Genomic DNA, 25,514 nt, shown 5'->3' with positions numbered 1-25,514 from the left:
TCTTGCTTTGGGTGTGGTTACAGGAGTGTATACAACTGTCAAAATGCACAGAACTGAACACTCCAGGGTTATACATTTTATTGCATTTAATTTATACCTCAAGTTTTAAAAGGTGAACAGTAACAACAGAACAACTCTTGAACATAGTTTTTGAACCTTCTTGCTCTTATATTCAGGAATTACTATGTGTTGGTGGTTTGTGGCCTAGAATACTGATATTAAGCATTTGCTAAGGAACAGATTCAGACTGCTGATTTTCTATTTTGCTTGATGGGGAAAAGTTATTTTTTTATTTTTTTATTTTATTTTTTTTTCTTTTCTAAACAGGTGGAGGAGACAATTTAATGAAATGAGAATTAATAAATTTATATTCTTCATGACCAAGTTTTGTTATATTAAGCATTCTTGGAATGGTTTTTAATCTTTTAAGTATATATGCATGCACCCATTTTTGTTAGATAATTTGGTCATATTTATAATGATCCAGATCATCTGTTTTCACCCAAATATTGAAGTGCTTTATGACACCAGGACACAATTTCTACAACATCATGGCCAGTAAGCTAGGAGAGAGGAAGAGGGAGTACCTTATCCTGCCTTATTGAGTGGCTCTGCAGAGGCAGAATGTTTGTCTGCCAGGTTTTCTAGTTGAAATCAGCCCTGGTCTCTGAGGCATTGGACAGGGGGTGGAGAAATTATAAAGTCTATTCTATGTTTTTTTGAGCTATCTTGGTTTCTGAAGCAAAGACTAGGACAACCATGAGTTAAAATATAGTTAGATTATTCTCAATACAGCCCCATCTGCCTTTCCCCCAGTTTCCTCTATTATAGTCATATCATGGCATTAAGTTGTCTCTCTGTATATTTTATGAAATTGTTGGGAAAATAAGGAGTGATGGGGGCTACAAACTAAACACCATTTTACCAGATGTTTTCTAAACAGACAGAGCATTCAGCTGATTGATTTTTGTTTGCTTTATCCAATTGTGTAAGCATGCCATAAAATACATTAGGATTACAAAATAAGTTACTGTCATCTTTTAAATATGATTTTTAATTGACAGATCCCCCATTAAAAGAAAAAAGACAGCAAGTGGTAAAAGGAATAAATTAGATTATGAATGAGTATTGGGTCTCTGGTTTACCAAGTCCTCTAATTGGGTTCTTCACTTAGGATTTCTGTTTTTCAGCTATTATTTCAATAGTTTGGAGGAAACAGTTGTTCCTGCAGATCTTAATTTAGATCACAGAGATGATGAATTACAAAAAATATAGAAAAATAGGAGCATATTGAAAGGCTTTGGTCACATTCTCTGTAAAGAACACCCGTAACTCCAAGTGCACTTAGACATGTGATCTTGTTTTTGGTGGGAAAATCAAACGTGGTTGTGTTCAATGTAATTATTTTTTACTTCACCCCTGTCTGTTTTATTTAGAATTTTTTTTTTTTTTGTATTTTTATTACAGCTGTTTCACTCCATTCAAAGAACCTGTTTGGACTTGTCTAAAGCAATTGTACTATATCAAAAGAGGATATGTTGTAAGTATGCCTTAAGTACGATATTAATCAAACAGAAAGAAATAGCAGAGTATTTTCCCTTAATTCCCATAATACAGTTAATTCATTGATGATATTTTGACATCACTTATTCATGAAAATTTCTTATACTGGATTCTGGGTTTTTAGGGAACAAGATTTTTATATAGTCATCTTGTCTTAAAAGCATTACCAGCAAAGTTATCTCTGAAATGCTAAATATCAAGTCATATGTTAGTTTTTTAAATTTCCATTTGTGGTTCGTTTTATAATATAATTTTTATATTTCTGAGACTAGAATATAGGAAGTCTTTCTATTGTTGACGGCTACCAAACCCCTTCCCAAACCCCTTTTCTACATTAATAATATTTTATTAATATACCTATTTTGGGAAAGTCCAAAATCATAGGACTTAGAGGCAGAATTTTATAAACTGTGCGTGTTGGTATTCAGGAAGTATTTGAGCTAGACTTCTGAGGGCTTTAACTCCAGGGCCTTAAGCAATGAGGGAGTCAATACACATGAGCCGCATCCCGCACCGTGTCTCTGTTCCCCATCCAGTGAGTCTCAAATGCTGGTCTGTTTTGCCTCCTAAACAGCTTTCAAATTCTCCTTCTCTCCATCTTCTCTGCCACTACCTTAGTTCAGGCCACCACTACTACTCTCTCACTTATTTTGCTCAATCAGCTTCCTAACTGATCTTGTCTTCACTTCTGCCTCCTCCAGCCCACTGTCTACACTGCAATCAGTACGCTTTTAAATCAGATCACATTATTCCTCTGCGTAAACCCTGTGTTTGGGGAATTACTGGCCAAATTCCCTTTTACTATACCACTGCGCCTCTAATACTCACCATGAAATGAATTGGAATGTCCCTGCCCTAATAGTCTCAAGAGTGGCCCCTTCTTGTCATTCAGAGCTTGGCTCAATGGTCACCTGCTCAGGGATGCCTTCCCTGACCCCCCAGTTTAAGGCAGCTACCAGTCACTCTCCCTTAGTCCCCATATCTCACTGCTCTATCTGGTATTTTTCTTTTTGTATTTAGTGTTTGTGATGATGTATTTTTTATTTCCTGTCTCCTACCACTTGAGCGTAAGCTCCGTAAGAGCAGGGACCTTGTGTGTCTTGTTCATCACTATATCCCAGTGGCAAGAGGAGTGTCTAGTACATATTAGATCATCCATAAATCTGTGCTGAGTGAGGTAATGCTGTCAAGCTAATTGGTTTCGTAGTTCTTTAGTTGCTTTTTTTAAGAGTACATCTGAAAATCTAATTAGCAATTAAATATAAATAAGTCTTTATTTGTCTCTGAATTCTTAAGTCCCAGTTAAGTGAAACCTTATGAATAAGCAGAAAGTTTTGAGTTACCTGATTCCTATGTCACACCTGAATTTTAAACTTCTATAAATTGATTTCAGTATTTGAATGTTTAAGATTAAGGAATGACTCTACCCCCTTCTCAGGGAATCCAGCCGTGAGCCTGATGGAGCACAGACCACCCTCTGAGTAGCATTGCCAGTGAATCCAAGTCAGCACTCACAGGAAACCAGTTTGGCACCCCAAGGTTAATCCTCAAGTGCATAAAGTGACCAAAAGTTACTTTTAAATGCTTTAGCCTACTTAGGCTTATTTAGGAAAGAGTACATTTTACCGACCATGTAATCATTCAGGTACCATGAATTGGTTTCTTCCTAGCCTGAAGCTAAATGTCATTTTTATGTGACTTGAGGCTTCAAGGTAAAAATGGTAAACCTCATGCTATTATGAACAAAAATGAGAAATTGCTCTCCATAGGGAAGAGTACAAGGTGGAATTGAGTGAGTCACACATTAGTCAGTGGAGAGGAGAAGGAATGGAAGGCATTAAAAAACAAAAAACCTTCTTATAATTAAAAGAATTTTTTGAAGCTGTATAGAACCATGGCATAAATATCAAATAAGCATTTAAAGTGAAATAAAGTGTATGGGGTTAACAAGGCAAAAATTATAGTTAATTTCACAAGCATTTAGTTAGTTCCATGAATATAAGACTTCATGCTCAACCTGGGGAATACAAAATTTGGATGAGGTCCCTGTCCTGGAGAGATTAGAGTCTCATGGGAAAGGCAGACACATGCCCACCCATGCTCGCTAACACCAGTCTTACCACTCTACATGCTAAAGTAGATGCCCAGAGGGCACTGCTGTCCAGAGAAACAGAGATCAGCCCCTTTACAGAGGAAGTAGCATTTGAGCTGAGCTTTTACTGGTGAACTTAATTTTTAAGGGACAAAAGAGGAAGGTGGGTTATCATTTATCTCTCAGGAAAAATGAATTCTAAAAGCCTCTTCATGACTGGGACCTCCCGGGAGAATGTTGAGAATTAACTACAGTCACAAATTAATAAGGAAGCAGTGGTGATTTTAGCCTTCACCTTTGGACTTGTGGTTCCTGGCTGACGTTCTACAGCTATTGTTGGAGGGGTCATGTCCGGAATGGGGTGCATTTGGAGAGAGGTCTGGACAAGAATCCTAAAAGCATTTAGAAAGTGGTTTTAGAAACACATGATGTGGAAATGTAGCAATACAGATACATGAAATAAGAGTGGCGTTCAAAGTATGTTGATAGTAACTGCTATGTTTTAGAGAGAGAAAACATTCTAAGCTTAGTGTCACTCTTGTGCCGTGACTCAGCTGTTGGTGTGTGTTCAGGACCCCCACTGCTCCATTATGTAAGTGCACTGTATTTTATTACATCAGTCCCTAGTATAGGGAGAGTGTTTCTATTATAAATGATGATACTATGGTTATTTTTGCATATGCAAGTACATATTTGTTCTTATTTTTCTAACTCTCTAGGATGTATTCCTAACAGTACAAGTGCAGTGTCAAAAGATACGTACAATTCTAGACGTTTTATATTTAGTGCCAAATCAATCTGTAGAAAGCTTGTACCAAATCACTTTCTCACTAATAGTGCCATCTGAACTTGTCTTTAAAAATAAGGCCAAGACTAGGCATAACCAATTCAGATTTGGTTTCAGCTCTGTATTTTAAAAACCTTCCAAGTCATCACCCTGATGACCTACCCTCCCTCATTCCTCACCCCTACCTCCAACCAAAAACCTGTGTCATGGATGAAGTATTTGCATTGCTTTACAATCAAATAGAATGTAACTCAGAAAGCAGAGATCAAAGAGTTGGCAGGAAAGAATAATGGGCTGCAGCTAGCCCTGCATTATAGGCAGACACAAAAGATTCCCACAGTCATACTTGACAAACCCAACTCCTTTATTTCAGCTCGAAGCAGCACATTATGGACTTGCTTTTCAGTACAGAGGTCATTTTCTGGTTCTGATTACAGGACACCAAACTCACTGACAGATGTATTCAAGTGAAATTGATCTCTAGTATTGTAAATGGAAGAACAGCATGAACATTAAATGGGGTGGGGGGGGTTACCTTGTAGCCTGCCACTTGGATTTAATTTCATCTCATCTTTGCCTCGGGAAGAGAGAGGACCTTGTGATTTGTCTTTCTCCTTCTCTTCACAATAAAAATGCTCATTGTTCATGGCTTCTTTCGGTCTTTTTTTCATCAGTCTTGTCTCAAGAAGAAAACGAACTGGGAAAATTTCTCCGATCCCAAGGCTTCCAAGATAAAACCAGAGCAGGGAAAATGATGCAGGCGACAGGAAAGGCCCTCTGCTTTTCTTCCCAGCAAAGGTGTGTGCCCTTCACTGGGGCTTTATTTTGGGGAGGTCTGAAGAGAATCTGGGGCCACCTACTCATGAAGGGGAATCTCACAGTGTTCTATACAAGGCTCTTGCCTGAAGCTGAGGAGATACCCTGTCCTCAGTTGTTGGTCTGTTCATATTTAACGCTCTGATGGATATAACATGTAGGACTGTGTTTCCTCCCTGTTAATTAAATTTTTTCCCATATTTCTTCTGGTATATAGGGGCATTATAAACGCCAATCAGTGTGAGTGTGGATGTAGGCTTATATTTGACTGTCAGCGTTGCTCATAGCAATCAGTCTGGTCCCTTTCCAGCAGCTGATTAAAGCAGGAGTCTAATGAGACCAGGTGGAAGGGTTCCCTCTCTGCTCTCTGTGGGCCAATTAACTTCAGAGAGGTGTTGTTCAGGGTGCCCTAGACCACACTGCCTAGACCCTGGACCAGCAGCAATAGCAACATCACATGAGAGCTTGTTAGAAATGCAGAATCTAGGCCCCACCCCAGACCTGCTGAATCCAGATCTGCATTTTAACAGGATCTCCTGCAGATTTTGATGTACATTCAAATTTGAGAAGCTGTGGTACAGTGAAGATTGTGATAGATCAGTGGCATTCTTTTTAACAATCTTAACTCATTTTTATGGTTGATGTTAAATAAGCAGAAGTCCCTGCACGCATTGCTCTTTGTGTCTTAGAAAAGCGACACTTCTCTCTTCCTCCTTCCCAGGTTACTAACAAACCCCAAAAATGTCACCCACTAATATTAGGCATAATTATACCTAAATAAGGTTTGTAGGTAGTTCTTTAAAATATTCAGACTACAGAAATTTTACTCAAATTGTCCAACATTTTCTTGTTTTCTTCTCCTGTTAATTTCTCCTTACTGCTTTCCTCCCTGTGGGCCAAGAGTAGACCATTGGCATCTTATGCTGATGTGCCTCTGAAAACCCAAGAAAGATGCAGTAGAATAAAGACACCAACTGTGTCAGTTTTTCAGTGGGCCCACCTCTTGGTGTTTGGGTGCTTCCTAATGATATTTGGACCTTGACTTTGTGGGCAGTGCTAACTTTCATCCTTGCACGAAACCACTTCCAACAGTTCTCTACCCCAGTTGTCCAAGAAAGGTGTTTGTTTATAATCTTGAATTGCACCTTTAAATCTTATTTATAATTTTTTTCCTTGTAAAAATAATACATACTCACTGTAGAAAAATTAAAAACAGAGACAAACCAAAAGGAGAAAATTTAAAAGAAGCTAAAATTTTACTAATAGGGATGACCCACTTTTAACCCCTTGATAGATACTTTCTATGCACATACAGTCTTCTCCAACCTTACAAGGATAATTGATTCCTGAAAAATCTTTCAGGATTTTTCTCATATGTTATTTTCCTATATTAAACATGCAAGTATCTCTAATTTCAGTGAAAATTTTTATGCATACTTGTCTACCAAAATTAGCATACATTTATGGAAAACAAAGCAAAACACCTGGACACAATCATTGCAAGATTTACCATTACTGATCACATTATTAATTATTCTATAATATGGCTATCTAGTTATACTCTTTCACAGTTATGTACCAAATAACCTCAGAAAGCATACATAAGTACCTTAAGTTTATGTAATCTAACCTTTGAGTACAAGCAAAACAGCAAAAGATATCAACAAAAAATGATGCATATGATACTTGAAAGTGTTGCTGCTATAAATTAGCAAACTGCACCATGTTCATAATTTAATGCAGCCTGGCCAGCTTTGCAATTTGGAAGGTGGCCTCCCACACAGCGGCTCTGGTTTCATGGCTCTCGACTGCTCACCAGGCATGTGAAATCCCAACCAGTTTTCCTAACATGAGGAAAGTAGGAGGATTACCCAAAACTCTCTTGAACTGAAACTCTCAAACCTGAATAGACATGATTTAGGGTATGCCACGATATATTTTTAATAAAAACAGCATCATACCATACAGTTTTTGTATAGTACTGTATACTGATTATTTAGCAAATTGATTTTTGATCAAATAACCGTAATACCTTTTTTATTTCCATGGATATATTTTTTAAAACATACATAGTGTAGTAATCCATTATCTGAGCATGCCATGATACATTTAACCTAAGCCCTCCCATTTACTTCTTGGGTCATTTCCACTTTTCCTACTAAAAGATAAACGTCCTTCAAGTAGACCTTTAGGCACTTAAAATTATTCCCATTGGGTGGATTTTTATGAATGAAAATGTGGGCCAGTCTTTCACTGAAGCTTGATATTTCCATTACTGGGTTTTTTTCTTGGTCTAGACTCAGTCCCTCATACCACATATGAATGGGATTTCACCCATCTGATTTTATATGAGGCAAGTTACAGGAAAAAAATAAGGTGATTTTTATATGCCTCCTTAGGGAGACAGCTGAGGACTTTTTATCTCTTTAACTAGAAGTCATCAATCATACAAATTTTTACACAGTGTTTGTTTTACTGACGTATCTGGTAGTCATTGCTACAACTGCTCAGTCTGTTTGATGAAAAGTGAGTATTAAATTTAAACCAACAGGGATACAGCACAGGCTTACTTTATGGCACAACAATATGCCTGAAAACATCCTGCAACATCTAGGTGGTGCAAAGTGAGCAAGCTATTTTATTAGAAGTGCTCAGTATTTAAAAACAATACTTTACAGGCAAGAGGAAAACTAGGGAAATAGTAAAAGGAATTTATTTTCTCAAACAGCTTATGACACCAGTTGTAATCTTACAGTGCTGCCCACGTAGGCACCGCAGACACTGATGGAACTGCCAGAGCTGACTTCAGCTCACTGACACCGTTGTTCCCTTCAGCTAAACAAGTTTGCATTTAAATTGGAATTTAAATATTCATTTTATTTTATTTTTTTGCACCTGTGCCCTGATATGTCATGGAGAAGAATATATTTTAATCTGACACTGCTCATTTTGGGTAGGAAGATGGAAGAAGCAGTATTTCCCCCCAACCCCCCAAATAAATATTTTATCTAACATTTAATATGCCTCAAACTATTTTTTTGATGAATAAATGACACTGTGTTATGGCCAATATTATAATAACTTTACACCTGCCTCATTGTACAATATACATGCATTTCTGGTGTAGTATCCTTATGTTTTGTTTTTTAATAAGGATTAAGTCACCTGTTAATAATCTGTAACTTATCTGAAAGCACTGACACACAGGAGAGGCTCAGTAAATGTGCTTATTCCCCTTCCTAGGCCACTTTAAAATGCTTCTGTTCATTCTTCCTTCCTTTGTGACTATTGGAGCAAGCAGCAGATGCCTTGGCCTTTGGAGAATAATCCAAAATGGCCCAGTCAGGGAGACCCTAATCATATACACTCCCATCCCTCCTCAAAGGGCCAACCTTTTGAGGAGAAGGAGACAGGGAGTGACCAAGAGTAGAAATAGCAAAAGGTCATGCCTTGACTGTCCATTAACACAGGATTGGTTCCAGCTTCAAAAGAACAGTCTTGGCCCAGGCTTGAGACCACCCCCAACACCACTGATAGAGGTACTTTCCCAATGGTCCAGGTTAATAACACTAAAAGTATATGAGTAATCATCTCTGGCTGACTCATCAGTTCACATACATTTCAGTCATTATTTATCAAATATTGATGGAGCAACTTTTATGTTCCAGGCACTGTTCTAGGCTCATGAGTTTAAGGTTGGCAAAATGTCAAGGATTCAAATTAATGGCTGGCTTAGTTTCAAGATTTTTGCTTTATCTTCTCGACTAGGTTGGCCTTGCGAAATCCTTTGTGTCGTTTTCACCAAGAAGTGGAGACTTTTCGGCATCGGGCCATCTCAGATACTTGGCTGACGGTAAACCGCATGGAGCAGTACCGGACAGAATACAGAGGAGCGTTATTATGGATGAAGGACGTGTCTCAGGAGCTTGATCCAGACCTCTACAAGCAAATGGAGAAGTTCAGGAAGGTAGGCAGTTTTATGAGGTTTACCAAAAGGGGTCCCTGCAGGAAGGTAATGAGGTGTGACTTGAGTCCCTCTGGTGAAGAAGACATACCTCAAAAGCACCAAGGATGCAATTAGTTATAGCTAGTGTCTTTTTATGTGACAGAATACCAATTAATGTGATATATTATTCTCTAAGGATAGGATGGAAGAGACAGCTGGAAATTGCTAAGATTTAGTAACTGGTTTTAATTGAAGTAAGATTTTCATATCATGGGCACTTTTTGTAATGTCATCACTTTTAAATGCCTTTTCATGCATAACTAACAATCAAGATTAGATCTAATGTATCTAGAAGGTGAGAAAAGACTATTGGGGGGATCTTTTAATTGCTACTGCATATTAAAATTAGTAGAATAATAATGTTCCTTTGTTTTGTGGTATGTTCAGAAGCAGTGGGATTTGGTTGTAGGATTAATAATGCGGCATTAACTCTGCTATAGACCTCTTCAGAAATTTCTCTGAGGAAAATACGTAGCTGAGGACATATGTATGCTCTTAAATTTCTCTGAAATGACTGGTGAGCAGCCGCAGAACAATTTTGTTGATTTTTAAATTGTGTCAATTTAGCTGTTTGGGGATTTTGTCATGCAAGGATATGTCCCACCACTAGGTGGCAGTCCTACATTGAGTATTTATGAAAATGTAGAGAGATTTTTGTGTACAATCTTGATAGTTCTTTGTTTGGTCAACTGGACATATTTCAGGGTGTGAAAGAAAAACAAAATCAGCCAAATGTTAAGCTTGACATAATATTGTGTCAACTATCTTACTCATTTCAAATGATCCATTTGTAATTAGTGATGTTGCTTAAAATCCCAGATTTCTTTTTAAGTACATTATTCTGGAGCTATGAATGGAAAGCTCTGGTGTGTTGGAGGTTAGGTGTGTGAGGGTGGAGGGAAGGAGTGACCTTCTGTTGCTTAAGAGTACAGTCATTAATTCTTGACCTAAATATTAGGTTGATGCAAATTCCTTTAAAGTCAAGTTTTCTCTTGGTTTGTAATTTAAAATTCCTCCCTACAGAGAGAGATCAGGGTCCATTTTATTTCTAATCACAGATGTCTTTCACGTGTTTAGTAGCATGTAACTTCTCAGTAAGGCAGGCTTCTAAGTCATGGAAAATCAAGACTGAAAATTCTCTTAGAGATGACCTAGCAAAATTCACTCGTCTTACAGAAGAGAAAATCAAAGCCCCTAAAATAGTAAGTAAAGTGTTTCAAGTGTTGATAGCTAGATACTTCTACTTTTGAAGTTTTCTGACTATCTAATGAGGCCAGTAATTTGGTTTGTCTTAAACACTTTATTTGGGGGGATGAGGAGAATGGAGTGGAAGGGGGAAAAAGAAAAAGGAAAAAAAACCATTGTCTGCAGAGCATAGTGCTAATTGTGTTATACCTACTTGCGCCTTTAAGTCTGACAATAGCCAAAATTCAGATTTTATTTTATAGATGAGGAGAATGATACCCATGTTAGGTAACTAGCCCAAGGTCAGAGAGGGAAATAAAAGAATCCTAGAATGTAGAGTTAATTTTTTCCCCAAGAAATAAACAAAGAACATACCTAAAATTGACAAAGGCATTTTTATAGTAATACCTCTCCTGTGATTTATTCATTCAGTGAACATTTATTGAGCACCTTTTATGTGCCAGGTAATAAAAATAAACATGATTATTCTGGAAGGCAAAACAGTTTCACATGGAATTGTGTTTATTTGGTTTTGTTTTAGGGAACAGTTTCTAACTATAAGGATGAAATAAAAACCAAGTCCTTCGTCATTTGGTTTGAATGTTGAAACATTACCCACTCTTTAGTGTCATCAATCTGTTGATTTTGGAAAATATGGTTTAAAAAAAAAAAATCCTTTGCCATGCAGAAGTAGCTGGAGCTATGCCTCACTTCCCAATCCCATGTGTGCTGTGTTTAATTTAATAGCTGAACATGGTGTGCTTAGAATTTAGGGAAAGAATATTTTCTCAAAGATGTCTGTCTTCAAGTGTATATTTGGTAAGGCTGGGCTCTCCACAAGGACAGGGACCACGTTGGTTCTCTTTAACAGCCATAACCCCAGGGCCAGTCCAGCGCCTGGCCCCAAGTTGGCACTCAAGATTTCAGGCACCGAGTTTGAAGTGCCAGACATGTTTTCTCAAACCTCTAGGGCATTCCTACCGTAAGCAGCTGACCTCATGATGTTTTGGAAATTGACAAATGTGGTTTTGCAGGTAGGAAGTAGCATTATTAATTTGTGACTTACTGCCCTCTTTGGAATGGACATAAATTGTGGAGTTTTCTGTTCACTTCGAGTTTATAATATGAAATTTAACTTTGAGCAAGCTTTAGTGTTTTGTCCCAGTGAGATTCCATCTTAAACAGTTTCCATTTATCTCTCAGGAATGTGTTACCTAAACGTGTTTCTGAGTCATCTGGGAGAGCGATCCAGCTGTGGGTTGCTCCTCAGAAGTTACTGTAGGAGGAGGGAATTTCAGTCTCTTCAGAGGCAGCTGCTGCCTTTACATTTCAACTGATGAATCCTGAACTAAAGTAGTGTTTGTTTTGCTACAAATTCTATTCTCTGAGTTCACACTTTCTGGAAGAGCCAAAATGCTAATTCATACCTCACAAATGTGGTCCCCCTACTTGGAATCTTTAGGATGCATTCATTCATTTATTTGTTCATTCAGCAAATGACATTGAAGCCCAGCCACATGCCAGGCAACATCGAGAGCAATGTTGTAGTAAACAAGCAGGCATGACCTTTGCCATCGTGTCTTGTGCAGTCATTTCAGAATAGAGCAAGTAAACATGGTGCAGTACAGTAAGCAGTTGTTGGAGGTAGCACATGGTGCCCAGGAACAACCAGGAGGGGCTTCCTGGAGGAAGTGGCATCCAGACAAGATGTGAAGGATGAGTAGGAAGGAGCTGGGTAGAGGGAGTGGGAACAGAGAACAGAGTTCCAGGCTTAGGAAGCAACTTAAACAAAGGCCTTGAGGTGAAAGCAACAGGGCACTTAGAACTGGAGCACAGAAAGCAGGGTGGGTGTGGGAACGGGGGTGCCCAGACCATGGGGCTGGGAAGGAAAGCAGGAACAGAGCAGAAGGGACAACTTCCCGGGGGCAAGGGGGAAATGGAAGAGTTGAGAAGGGGAGGGCCATGATCAAATTTGTATTATCAATAGCTCACTCTGATTTTAATGTGGAGAGGGATGGAAGAACACAAGCCTTGGGGCTGGGTGAACTACTGGGAGGCTTTTGCACAAATCCAGATGAGACACGGCGTGACCATGAAGTGAAAGGGAAGTGTAGACCGGAGAGACTTCTACCAGACTCCATAGAAGCACTACTTTAATACAGAGCTCTCCATTATTTCCAGAAATAAGCAGAATAAGTATAAATAACTAAATAGCAAGTTCAAGTGTATTTTCACCTCCAACCGAGGCTTTTTTCATAGTGTTTTCGTAATGCCAAGAAACCTTTTAAATAGCACACCATGAGCATGACTGAAATGATGAATGAAAAACTTAAAATTAAACAAAGCGAATAATCTGTTTTCATTCTGGCACCCTTTGAAGCACATAGGCCTGTTGACAGTGCTCTCAGCATCCATCTGAAGAGCATTTATTGAGTGTCTATGTTAGGGGATGGAAATACAGAGAAGGAGAAATCTTGATCCCAGCCTTCAAGAAGGGCCCTGCCAGTCATCTGCTCCTTGTCAAAATGATTGTGAAGAACCAGATACCCAGAGAGTTTGGCCACATGGAGCTCCTCTCCTGCAGATCACATAATGGGAAATAGTGGATGCATTTAAAGGGGCAGGGCTGGGTGGCTGTGTGCAGTTGGAAGCTCCTCCTGACAGCGTGATTTACCCCAGAACCACGAGGTATTTTATGAGCAAAGTTACAACGTGTGATATATGTGCCCTTTGAAGGCAGAGTAAAAGGGTATAATTTAAAAATAGAAGTGAGCTTCTTGTAGCAGATTACATCAGCTTAAGTTAGGAGCTCGAGGCAGAGCTTTTGCAGCCTGATGCCCTTGAGAGAGTCCTCCTGTGGTCAATTAAGTGTCTTGTTTTTCTTGAAAGTCAGAAATGGGATGGAGGGTAATTATTCTAAATGGGATAAAAGCTATGTTAGGTGTAAGAAAATAGTTGTGAATCCTCTAAAGAGATAATATGGAAATGTATACGTGAGCATTTGTAGGAGTTGGAGTCCTCACAGACAAGGACAAGGGAACTGGCATTATAATGAGGGCTGTTTATTAAAAGGCTTAATGAAATCCTACAGCATTTGTCTAGTGTTTCATCACCATAATTCAAAAGACTATAACTAAAAGGTATTATAGGAAATTTGAGTCATATACATTGGTATTTGCTGGCTTGTATTATATAAAATAGTGTTAGGTTTTGAAGACCTGTTAATCTGCTGGTCCTATTATCAAAGGACGTGTTAAGGAGAGAAGGTTTATTAACAAATGTTGGTGGCTTACTAGGTGAGAACTTATTAGGGCCATCAGTCAGTGTGGTGTCCTGGTGTCCCTGTTGTGAAGGTTTGGGTCTATAGAGCTTGGTCAAGGACTGGTAAACAGCAGTATTGATATTAGAAGGTTTTTTCCTGTGAACAAAGACTTGGGTTAATTAATTTGACAGTATCATTAATTACTGCTGGAAGCATTGGTCTTTGTCAGAGGTCAGGCTCTTTCAGCAATTGAGGGCAGGTCCCACGAGAGTTGGAGACACCGAGTGATGCTGGAGTGTTGCTGCTCAGCCGTCTCCCCGCTCGTGATGATAAAGCCCTTTCCTTTATGCCCAGGCCATCCAGCTCTCTGGCCTACACCAGTTTCTGCTTCATTGTAGTACCTAGGGGAGGTCTGGGACCCCCAACAAGTAGTGTCGAGTGTGTGGGGAGCATTTCAGGTTTGGGTGCATACAGTGGACCAACGTTCAGTGTCTGAGCAGTACCTTAACTCTCAGGGCTTTGCTTAGTACGTGCATTAAGAAGGGGTGGGGGTGGCAGCTCGACTCTTTTATCTCCTCTGCAAGCTCTAGAATTCTATTCCCTGGATTAAGTTATTTTCTGAGATGAAACGTCCTTTTGTAAAGCTAATGCTCTCTTAAAATTATCTGTTTCGTAACTCATTTTTTTGTTGTTGGTTTTTGGAGTGTGCTTGTTGTTTGTTTTGTTTTGGTTGACTAAGGTGCTGGTTTTTGTGGTTCTCAAGCAGATTGAATGCAGCTGCCAAATCCCACCCTTGGGTTGCTCTTTCTTTCTAGTACCTAAGTGCCATAGAAAAGCCTGCCGTTTTCACATGGCACAACTTGGAAGGGAACAAATAATTATGCCTTTGCTTACAACTCTGAATTTGATGAGATGAGGCGTGTGGGGGCTTTAAGTGTCTTTATTGATTTCTTTCACTGAACTTGGTAAATAGCAAAAGTTGGTTTCAGGGTTAAGCCATGACCATTTAGAACAACATGCATGAAACTGATAACCCTTGCAGAGCTAGTGGCTGGCTGGCTACTGCTCCTGACTGGAAATAGAGAGGAGGAAGGAGCATGACCCCAGAGTCAGGAGGGCTCTACCGTCTGCTCCCAGCCCTGCCTACACCAGCTGGGACAGCTTGGATAGGGCAGGTCTCTCACAATTTTCTCATCCACTAAAGGTGATCACCAAGTTCTCTTCCAGCTCTAACATTTTCTCTAAATCATTAAGCTCTAAAATCATTTAAGCTCATCTGTAGAGAAGTATAGACATTGGAATAGGGCTAATGTGTACTTTTTTGTTGTTTTTAGCATTAAACTGTCAGTTGGATATTTTATTCCTTTTGATTCTTCCCTGTGGATTTTTTTTTATTCAGAATATTTTAACATTTCCTTGTACGTATTTGTGGGGTACAGTATGTTGTTTCAATGCATATATACTGCAAAATGATTCACTTAGGGTGGGATGCATAATTTTATAGCCATTAGTCCACCACTTCTCCTCCTCCCCACATCCCCACCCCCGCCTCTGGTAACCATTATTCTTCTGTCTGCTAACAGAAGTGTAAGTGTAAGTGTAGTGTTTTCCTCCTATTTCAAGTAAGTTCTCGTCTTACTAAGCCCGCTTGCCCTGGTTGCTTTGCTCTAATCTTAGACTCTGGAAAAATAAGAATGTTCCATTCATAATTCTTGGGTAGAAGAGCCTTTGGTGTTTACTCATTTATCTCATTTAGATATTAATACTTTTGCAAGGGTCAGCAACCTACGGCTCACAGGCTAGCCACCTGTTTTTGTAAATAAAGGTTTTATTGGGTCATGACCATGCCTGTTCATTTACTTCTTGACTATGGCTGCTTTCACAGTACCATGGCAGAGTTAGTAGTTAAAACAAAGCCTGTAGGTCTTGCAAAGCCAAAAATGTTTACTCTCTGCCGTTTTACAGAGAACAGTTTGCTGGCCACTGCTTTACAGGCACCTCTAGTGCATGTTGAGGTTAAGAACTGGTGTGGTTTTTAATTTTTTTATTGTTGTTAAAAACATGACATAAAATTTACCATCTTAATTATTTTGAGTAGTGTTAAGTATGTTCACATTGTTGTGTAATGGGTTTCCAGACTTTTTAATCTTGCAAGGCTAAAACTCTGCACCCATTCAACAACTCCCCATTTCTCCTGACCCCCAGTTCCTGATAACCACCCTTCCCTTCTACTTTCTGTTCCTATTAATTTGGCTACTTTAGCTACCTATATATAATATAAATAAAATCATACAGTATTTGTCCTTTTGTGACTGGTTTATTTTATTTAGTATAAACTTAGTTCAGTGTTCATGCATGTTGTGGCATATGTCAGGATTTCGTTCCTTTTTAAGGCTGAATAATATTCCACTTTATGTATGTGCCACATTTTGTTTACCTGTTCATCCACTGATGGACATTTGGGTTGCTTCCATCTCTTGGCTCTTGTGAATAATGTTGCTGTGAACATGGGTGTGCAAATATCTCCTCAGGATCCATCTTTCAGTTTCTTTGGATAGATACCCAGGGATTGCTGTATCATATGGTAGTTCTATTTTTAACTCTTTAGAGAACTGCTGTGCTATTGAGGTTAAGCAGTTGGCATACTCCCTGACTTCACCTGCAGAATATACCCAAGTCTCCAAAACAAGTAAGTTTGTACAAATACAGAGATACATGTGCTTCTTAAATAGGATTTTTTAGAATAGTGGAGTTTTTATGCCTTAAGTTTCTAATACTATTGATGTTGTTACATGTTTGAAAGAAAGATTAGAAAATGGAGAATGTATGAGACCATCAAGACATGGCTAATTACACTATGTCTCCCCTAGTTCATTCTCTGGTCCATGTTATACTCTCAATGTAACCGAAATCCAGATGAAACAGAAAGTCTACCTTCTACATCCAGGACCTTAGGGATATTAAGGAATGTGGAGGAAATTAGGGCCAAATGAGAAATAAAAGCAACTCTGATATCCCATCATCCAAAAACAAAAGAAGAAAAGCCACAAAAATACTGGATTAAGGCTTTAATTCAATATACACCCATTTATTAGATGCTTACTGTACTTTAGGCCAGTGGTTAGAAATTGTGCGTCCACATCACCAAAATCATTGGGAAGCTTTTCCCAAAGTACACACAGGGTCCAGGCATGTATATCTTTGAAGACATTCTTGGTAAAGAAGCATTGCAGTGGACAGTGGAAGTGGGAAGGAGATTCCAAATCTTATTCTTTCATTTTGTCTAATCTTCATGGAATTACTTGTGTATGTCATGATTCAACAGGAGGAGGAAATGGATAGCACTATGGAAAGCACTTAGCAGGAAGACAGGGGTAATCTTCCTTTGGACAGACTTACATGGAGAGCTAGATTTGTGTTAAAATATTAACTGGGAAGAGGTGTACATTCATATTACTTAGCTACTTGGCTGAAAACTCCAAAGCCTTTTTAATGATATTATAGAGACAATACTTAGTTTTTTATTCAACGAGTATTTATATAGTACAATCTTTGTGTTTGGCACCATTCCAAGTTCCTTACCAACATAAACTCATTTAATCCTGTTAACAAGCCTATCAAATGAGTAAAGTCAGCATCACCATTTTGCAAATGAGGAAACAAGTGTGAAGGGTAAGGAACTTGCCCAAGGCCTCCCAGCTCATGTTGAAGCTGGGCACACCGGCCCAGCATCTGTGCTCTTCCCACCCACACTGCCTCCCTCTCGGGGCACCTCATTTCCATAGTTGGCACCTTCGTTTTGTAGGCAACCTGGATGTCATCCCCATTTTATAGATTAGGAGATGCCAAGGCTCAGGGGCTTAAGAACCTGGCTGTGGTCCCAGACAGTCCAGTTTCAGAGCTCAGTCTGCAAACTTCTGCATTCCTTCCTTTCTTAGAGAACACTGTGAACACATAAAAATCTGGAGCCCATGGTGCTAATAGTACAATGGACCCTGAACCACTAACCATGCTAAGCTTCCCTTGCAGAATGGAGCTGGGGAAGGTGCCCCTCACAGGGTGGCGGTGAGGATTAAAAGGTATGATTCGTGGGATGCACTTAGCACAGCACACAGTACAAGGCAAGCTCTCAGATAATGGTAACTATTTTTATAGCTACCACATTTATTCCTGAATCTCCAAGGGAAAAAAATGAACATCCAGCAAAGCACATATGCTAAATAAATCACCTGGGGAGGAGGCGGATCTGGCTGGGAGGGATGCTGTGCATTGGATTGCCCCCATGATGCAGGCTGTAGGAAATGTTTTGGGTTGTCTGACAGTTTGTCAGACTGGAGTGTCTAGGTATGACAGGCCACCTCTCGCCTCTTCTTCCACAATTCAGCTGCCTCTCTCCAACCCAAGGTGCAGGTGACTCCCAAAGTGCCTGATTATCCTGGGAGTCCAGCTAATCCAGGATTTCTTGCCTGCCCCATCTCTCCGTCAGGCTGCTAGGATCCCTTGTTCATTTCACTTTGAAATTGTCCTTGGCTATAATGTTTATGTCTGTATAATGCCAACTCACCTTTCCATTTTTAGGACAATTTTATTTCCTCTATAATCCACTTTCAAGAAAATGAAGTCTTTACAAAAAAAAAAAAAAAAAGGCGTGTTGAGTGTTGCTTTGCCTCCCACGGATTTGTCACTCCTTTTCCCCTGGGTGATGGAGTCGCCAAATATTACTCAAAGCCCATCTCTTTTGAGCAGTGAGAAGCCCCAGAAAGGAGTTAGTATCCTAGGACCCTCAGCGTGAGGCATCCTTCCATTTGGAAATTAACCACGAATTGGGGTTCTCTTCCTGCATTTATTCTCCAGACCAAGAAGTTACAGGAAGAGACATAGGTGAGGTTTTGCTATTGTAAAAATGGTTTAACAACTTTTTACAATAGAAGCTGGTAACATTCAGTAAAAACAAGTCAGATGACATTCTATTAGACAATTAAGTGATCCACTAACAAAGACTTGATTTAGTAAACATTCCTTCTCCCTCCAGCAGCTTTTTAGTAACTTTACATATCAGTTAGTAACCTGTCTGTCTTTGAACCAGCAGCCTTGCTGTGTTACGATCCTTATCTTGCAACAGAGACTCAATAGCCTTGGGAAAATTTCCTGTCCTTTGCAAGGTCAATATTTGAAACTGCAAGGCTTTGGAAACCCAGGCCCTATGAAGTACATTTGCTTTACGAATCCTCTACAGTTGAGCATAATTTTGCATTTACAAATGGATAGGCTATGAAATTGACATTAAGTAGTAGTCTTTTAAGTTGTATCTTTCCTACCTATGTACCTTCACGGCTTTTGTATTTTTTCTGTTTTTAGTTAGACTTCTTGGTGAGAAGTATCTAAATTTAAACAAATAAATGTTCAGGGTGTGTTTACATCCTGAAAAGTTTTAGGGTATTTATGTGCAAAATAAGTAAACATATTTACACACATCCTCAAAATAACCAGAAAATGTAAGCACATTTCTGTCATATCCTGTTGTTTCCCAAGCAAGAGATTTATCCTCAGCTGCTGCTGTTATTCACCTTCCACATCCAGGAGGTCTCTAGTTTCTAATGATTCTACTTCCAAAGTATCTCTTGAATTGGTTCCCTTCTCTCATCCTCTCTGCTATGGCCTGAGCTAGGATCTTCCTCAATTTAGAGGATTGCCATTAACTCCCATCCTCCATACCAATACTAGTCTTAATTCTATAACATAAAGCTGATCTTGTTATTCTCCTGGGCAATAACTTTCTGTGGCCCCAACATGGCCAATTGACAAGTCCAAACTCAGGGTGGCCCTCCAGGCCCTTTGCAGGCTGGCTCTCACCTCCTCTCCCACCCCTGTTCCCTAATGCTGCTACACACATATGCACTTGCTGTGTTTCCAGCCTCATTAAGAGCCATGCCATTCACCTTGTTCTTACATACCCTGACCTTTGCTGGCCCTGCTTCTCCCACTGGCAGTTCCCTTCTTTCTTCTCTTGTGTCTATAAAACTCTGAGGCATCACTTAAGGCCACATCACCCCAGAGAGCCTTTCCTGACTCCCCAAGCAAAGCCGTTACCCTTTTTTTTTTTTTTCAATTTTTATTTTTTTTAAATTTTATTTTGTCGATATACATTGTGGCTGATTATTGCTCCCCATCACCAAAACCTCCCTCCCTTCTCCCTCCCCACCCCCGACAATGTCCTTTCTGTTTGCTTGTCGTATCAACTTCAAATAATTGTGGTTGTTATATCTTCTTCCCCCCCCCCCCGGTTTGTGTGTGTGTGTGTGTGTGTGTGTGTGTGAATTTATATATTAATTTTTAGCTCCCACCAATAAGTGAGAACATGTGGTATTTCTCTTTCTGTGCCTGACTTGTTTCACTTAATATAATTCTCTCAAGGTCCATCCATGTTGTTGCAAATGGCAGTATTTCATTTGTTTTTATAGCTGAGTAGTATTCCATTGTGTAGATGTACCACATTTTCCGTATCCACTCATCCGATGATGGGCATTTGGGCTGGTTCCAACTCTTGAAAGCCGTTACCCTTTTGTACTATTCCCATTGTGCATTGCACATACTTCTTAGCCTGTCACATGGTAGGTAGTCAATTAGTATCTATTTATCAAATGAGTGAATAGGTAAATAAATAGGCTTGTGGTTTCCTTGAAGGCGAGAGCAAGGTCTTACACATCTTTGAACCCCAGTTGCTTAATAAACAGGCATAATATGCACCTTGTAAATGTTTGTGTTAGTGAATGAAATTTAATCCTGCCATTGAATAAGAATGAGACCCTGATGTGCAAGCAGGAATTTTAGCATCCTAGAAGACATTATCTGCAAATACTAATTCATAATTTTCATTATATAAATTCTATGAAAGGAGAAAATATTGGTACAATTTTTAAAAATAAGCATATTTTGCAATACCATAGGAGCTAATGTGTTGGCTTTAAAACCCTTTTTTCCCAGGGTAGGGTGGGGTGAGAAGGATGCTTCTCTCTTGAGAGGTATTGACTCTTTGCCTATGGCATTGCTCTAATTGTGTGAGGGAAAAGCTTGCTTAACTCTCAAGTTTCAGAGTGGACTCTGGACAGAAGTGAGTTGTCTAACAGTAAACTGATCCGGTCCAAGATAGTTTTCCTTTTGCCAGATTGTCTGGCTTTTCTTCCTAAGACCTATGTGCACTGGGTAGCATATGCAAGCCTGGTTTATAGAATTTCATGGATGATAACATGCAACAATATGTTTTGCATCAGGTTCCAGGACAAAATGCTGCCCTCTATTAAGCCCATCTCATAATAAGGGCTTCTCAGTGCCTTAGCCACTAGAATCTCTTGGATGAATTCATTATTTCCATGTTACTATGTTTTCATCACATTGTGCTTTGGGCTGCAGGGTCAGAGGGATGCCTGGTTTCTGTGACAACACCCCACCGCCTGCACAGCCACAGATTGTTCCATTGGTCTCTGTCTCCTTTGCTAGCTCCTGAACAAGGTGCCATGTTAAATTATGGAAAATTACAGTGTTCAAGTTGTGTGATTTACTAGTTACTGTTTCTTGCCTCTCCAGTTTGTCTCCAAGTCTGTCGTAGCTACATCTCCCTCTTCCTTTTGGTTAATAGCTCAGATATCATCTTACTCAGCTACTCTTCTTATTCTCCATGATGAATTAGTTGCAATTTTTATCATCTTCAAGAATCCAGTATCAAAGAAGATAGTTGTGCCCTGGCGAGTCAGCCTGGCACTCTCATTTTAAAGTATTTATGCTGTAGTGATCCATCCCACTACTGTTTACTTTCATTTTATTTTTTTTTTAAATGGTGATTTACTTAGATACACAAAACAGAATGTGGGTTTTATTTCATTTCAAACAAGACCAGAGTATCTATTATTTCCCAAATACCAATAGCTTTATAGTACGAATACTGTACATTGCTTTTAATAGAGTCAAAAATAATTTTCTTCAAATCCATTCTTCTTTGTAACCAAACTTTTCAGTGACAGCAAAAATAATGGTTTGATGGTTGTCTAGAATGTCACTTTTACATCAAACTGGATTTATAAGTAGGCTATGGAGAGTTAATATTTCAGAAAGAAAAATTAAATCACAATTGCTTTAGGAAATACCCATGTTCTGTGTTAGTTTATCATTGAGAGATAGTAAAAGATTTTTGAGGAGCACCTTTTAAAATGATTGAATTGTTTTTTGTTAACCCTCAACAAAGCATTCCTAACAGGATTTATGCAAGCAGTAAGGACCCCATGGTAGAGTCACAGACTGACATGGTTTTACAGGTTTCCATCTCAATGAAACACAAATCCCCTTGCGTCCCAAATCCTAAGTCTATACATAACATACATACTGTAGTGTTTGGACTATCAAGAGAATGAGTGAATAGAAGACTGGTACTTTCCATTTGCAGCTCTGAGATTTAGGAAAAAAAAATGTTGGATGATTCCTAGTTCTCCAGAGAGCTGGTATAATCCTTATCTAACAGCAAAATGAGACAAAGGAGGCCCGCGTGTTACCAGTCAATGTCCTCGTCGTGGAGGCTGTGTTCACTAAAAGACAGGTTCTCTCACTTCTCTCAAAGAGTGGTTTCACTTTGCCTCCTTTAATGAGTTTTGATAAAAGGAAAGCCTTAAACAGGAAAAAGCTTTAAAATGTGCATGCTACTCTTCAAGCGTAAAATTTTCAGAAGAATTCCAGGTATGATAAAATTATCCCAGGTGAAAAAGTTCTGTTTTATCTTCAGCCGTTATCCCACACTAAATATTAAACAAGAGCAATGAAACTCACAGGTAGGAGCCCTAAAATTATAAACAGGCCAGTTTTATAGGGAGCCTAAAAAGAAGCAGGCCCTGGAAGCCCATTGGTATAACTTTGAAATGAGATTCCCGCGTGCATTAATCGGGCTTCTGTTGTTACCATCAAATGAAATATGATTTTAGGGCTTGGTAACACTTCACAGTTGATTGGCTCTTTCTATCCAACCCCCTGTCTATCTGTCCATCCATCTTTTTAAATTCTCTCCCCAACTGTGATTCTGAGACAACTATTGTCATTTAGATGCTGATTCCTTCCTGTGGTTCTGCTGGTGACTGTTGACATTGAAATAAGGGATATTTCTCAAGATAGATTAATTATATAAACAAATTGAGGGATGAAGTTTTTTTCTACCTTGTTCTTTTTAATAATTTATGTCCTGGGCCTCTAGAGGTGGGACTCTGCAGTGCTTGCAAGCAAAAATAGTTCACGGGTATTAGTTAAAATTCTGAGAAAGGTCCAGGCAAAGAGACTTGGAAAATATCCTACATACGAAGATGCGAAAACATAGGTAAAAAGTCTATAGATTAATGTGTGTGTAATAAATGAAGAACTTTCTCAAATAGACAGGGAAGCTGAAAAGAAACTAGCAGAATAGAATATATATTATATTTAGGATCTTGTTCCCTTTCATTTTTTGTGTGTCTTAAATTAGTGGAAAAAGATACAGGAGAAGCTGGCCACGCCAGTTGCTTCCAGGGCAGGGAAACAGGTTGGGGGATAAGACAGAAGAGATGAGCCGAGATAAGAATGAGGTGGCGGTTTCACCCTGTGCCTTTCTGTGCCTTTTAAATTTTGTGCCATGTGCATGTGTTACCCATTAAAATAATTTATATTAAAAATAATGGGAAGTAATAGGTTTAGAGTAAGAACAGATAAGATTTGATAAAAGAAAAGAGAGAATGACTGAGTACTCTCTTAAGCTGGCAAAGCTTGGGAGGGTTTTTGTTTGTTTTAGTTTTAATAATAGAAAAGGGAAGAGGGGAAGGCAGGCTTTGGGGCAAAGATGGGAAGTTGAGTTCCAGGGTGATGTCATATGGGCAGCTGGGGAGGAGGTTGGAGGATGAAGTCATTTCAAAAGCCATCAGCCAGGAGAGCCATGTGAGGTTAAGTCACTTAGGGATGAAAGGCTCAAAAACAACGCCTGAGGGAAACCCACCGAAATCCGAAATCCGGACAGATGATGAGAACGTTTCTTTTAAAAGGCTTCACTGTTCTAGGAGAACTTCAATAGCAGAGTTATGCTTATCCTGATGGGGAAAAAAGGTGAGAAAATAAAAAGACAACTTTTCCCATGTGTCCTCAATTTTGCCCTGGAAGGAGCATGTTCTATGTTTTGCACCAGTGAGAATGTAGAGAAAATCCTTTCCCAAAAAAGGAATCGAAGGTGAGAGGGCGGCTATTCCAGAGGGAACGGCTTCCACGTTTTCGTCCGCCACTCCAGGGCCTTTGAGTTGGGTTGCAGCATCCAGAGGCTGACATTTGGTCTCATGGAGGTTTTCTGTTGGTTTCAGTGACATTTTCTGTGTTCCAATTCTCAGTCATGCTATTTAATATGCTCAGACAAAATCTTTTCCTACAGCATCTCTTTCAATGCTTTTCTCTAAATCTAGCAATTTCATCCGTTCCTTTTTATTGGTAGTATTCAGGGTCTTACAAACTAAACTAAGAGCATTTATGCTCCATCCATTATGTGAGTCCTAATTCTGTCATTAAAATTTTTTGAGAGTATTATCGGTTGCCGTAAATCAAACTGTATTCCTCTGGTTTTCATGGTGTTTATTACTAGTTTACTTTTCAGTACTCTCGTAAGGGTTTCCTAATGCTCAGGTTTACTAAGAAATTGAACTTCATGCAGATTCTAAACCAAACTTCTTTTCATGTGCACGTTGTGGACTGGGTCCATGTCAAAGTAAGGCACGCCTGGGAAGGCATAGGACATAGTTCCCTCCAGGGTTTCCAGAAACAGCAGGGTGTACTCGAGTATCATGGACATCACAAACTAAGTGTTTTAGGATGAGATGTTGAAATCTTTACTTTTAAAGATTTCTGTATCTTCTCATCCAGGCTGTGTATGCAATGCTTCCTCACCCTCCTTCCCCAAACTCTGCCAGGAAAAGCCCAGTGATTTGTAAATTGAAGCTAAGTCAGCAAAGCTTTTATTAGTACTTATTATCTGGGCCTCCGTCTGCTTTTAGTTCTCTGCTAAAAGAACTAGCTTTGCCATTTGGGTTTTTGCTTTGTTTTGTTTGTTTGTTTTTGCATGTCTTCCATTTTAAAATAAAAAGCAACAGCTAAATGTCATGATGTGAAGCCAGACAATAGGTAGGTTTCTTAAACTGGACTCCTTCTTCCTTATCCTTTGTATATTTTAGGTTTTGGGCAAAATCTCTTAGATTCTTTATGGATCGACTTGTCCCTCTTTTATCCCTGGCATGTCCCCATTTCTTCCACCATCCTTCAATTTTAGCTAATAAATCATGCAAGTGAAGTTGACATTAAGGAATTGATGTTGATTGTCTTGAAAATAAAATGAAGATTTATAAACCTTTTCACTTATCCTTCAATTCAGAAAATAAGAACGTTTTAAGAGAATGTTAAACACGAGTTGTGCAAAAGTCAAAATACTGCTCAGTTTTTGTTAAAAGATACATCGTTTTCATAGTGCAAAAGCCCGGCAGATATTTAAACTCTGCAATGAACAATATGATAGGTTTATTTATGTAATATAATTAACATTTTTGAATTTTTTCCCAGCTTAGGGTTTTTCTTAGCATTCTGGCTTATAGATAGATATAGTAGCTATTTAACTATGTACATATTGCAGAATATTTTGATTAAATATTTGTAAAGTCCTTTCCAGTTTGCAAAGCTGTTTCATATTCATTACTAACTTATAGCTGCATGGCAGTTCAGTGGGGGTACAAATTCTTGATCCCATTTCACGGATAAGGCCACTGAG

At 39.0% G+C, this 25,514-nt stretch overlaps 1 protein-coding gene across 10 annotated transcripts in view; it reads left to right on the top strand.

The window, feature by feature from the left end:
- ICA1 (islet cell autoantigen 1) overlaps positions 1 to 25,514 on the top strand; it is a 156,463-nt gene that overhangs the window by 23,960 nt on the left and 106,989 nt on the right. For all 10 annotated transcript variants that reach the window (XM_063098784.1, XM_063098780.1, XM_063098782.1 and 7 more), the window contains exons 4-6: positions 1,468 to 1,540; positions 5,117 to 5,240; positions 9,027 to 9,225. In XM_063098784.1, the coding sequence (XP_062954854.1) occupies positions 1,468 to 1,540; positions 5,117 to 5,240; positions 9,027 to 9,225 (396 nt within the window). The remainder of the gene's footprint in view (positions 1 to 1,467; positions 1,541 to 5,116; positions 5,241 to 9,026; positions 9,226 to 25,514) is intronic.

The sequence above is a fragment of the Cynocephalus volans genome, chromosome 6 (genome assembly GCF_027409185.1).
Source record: "Cynocephalus volans isolate mCynVol1 chromosome 6, mCynVol1.pri, whole genome shotgun sequence".
Taxonomy (NCBI): domain Eukaryota; kingdom Metazoa; phylum Chordata; class Mammalia; order Dermoptera; family Cynocephalidae; genus Cynocephalus; species Cynocephalus volans.
The sequence above is the reverse complement of the archived record's forward strand: the minus strand, read 5'-3'. Positions and strand labels throughout refer to the sequence as shown.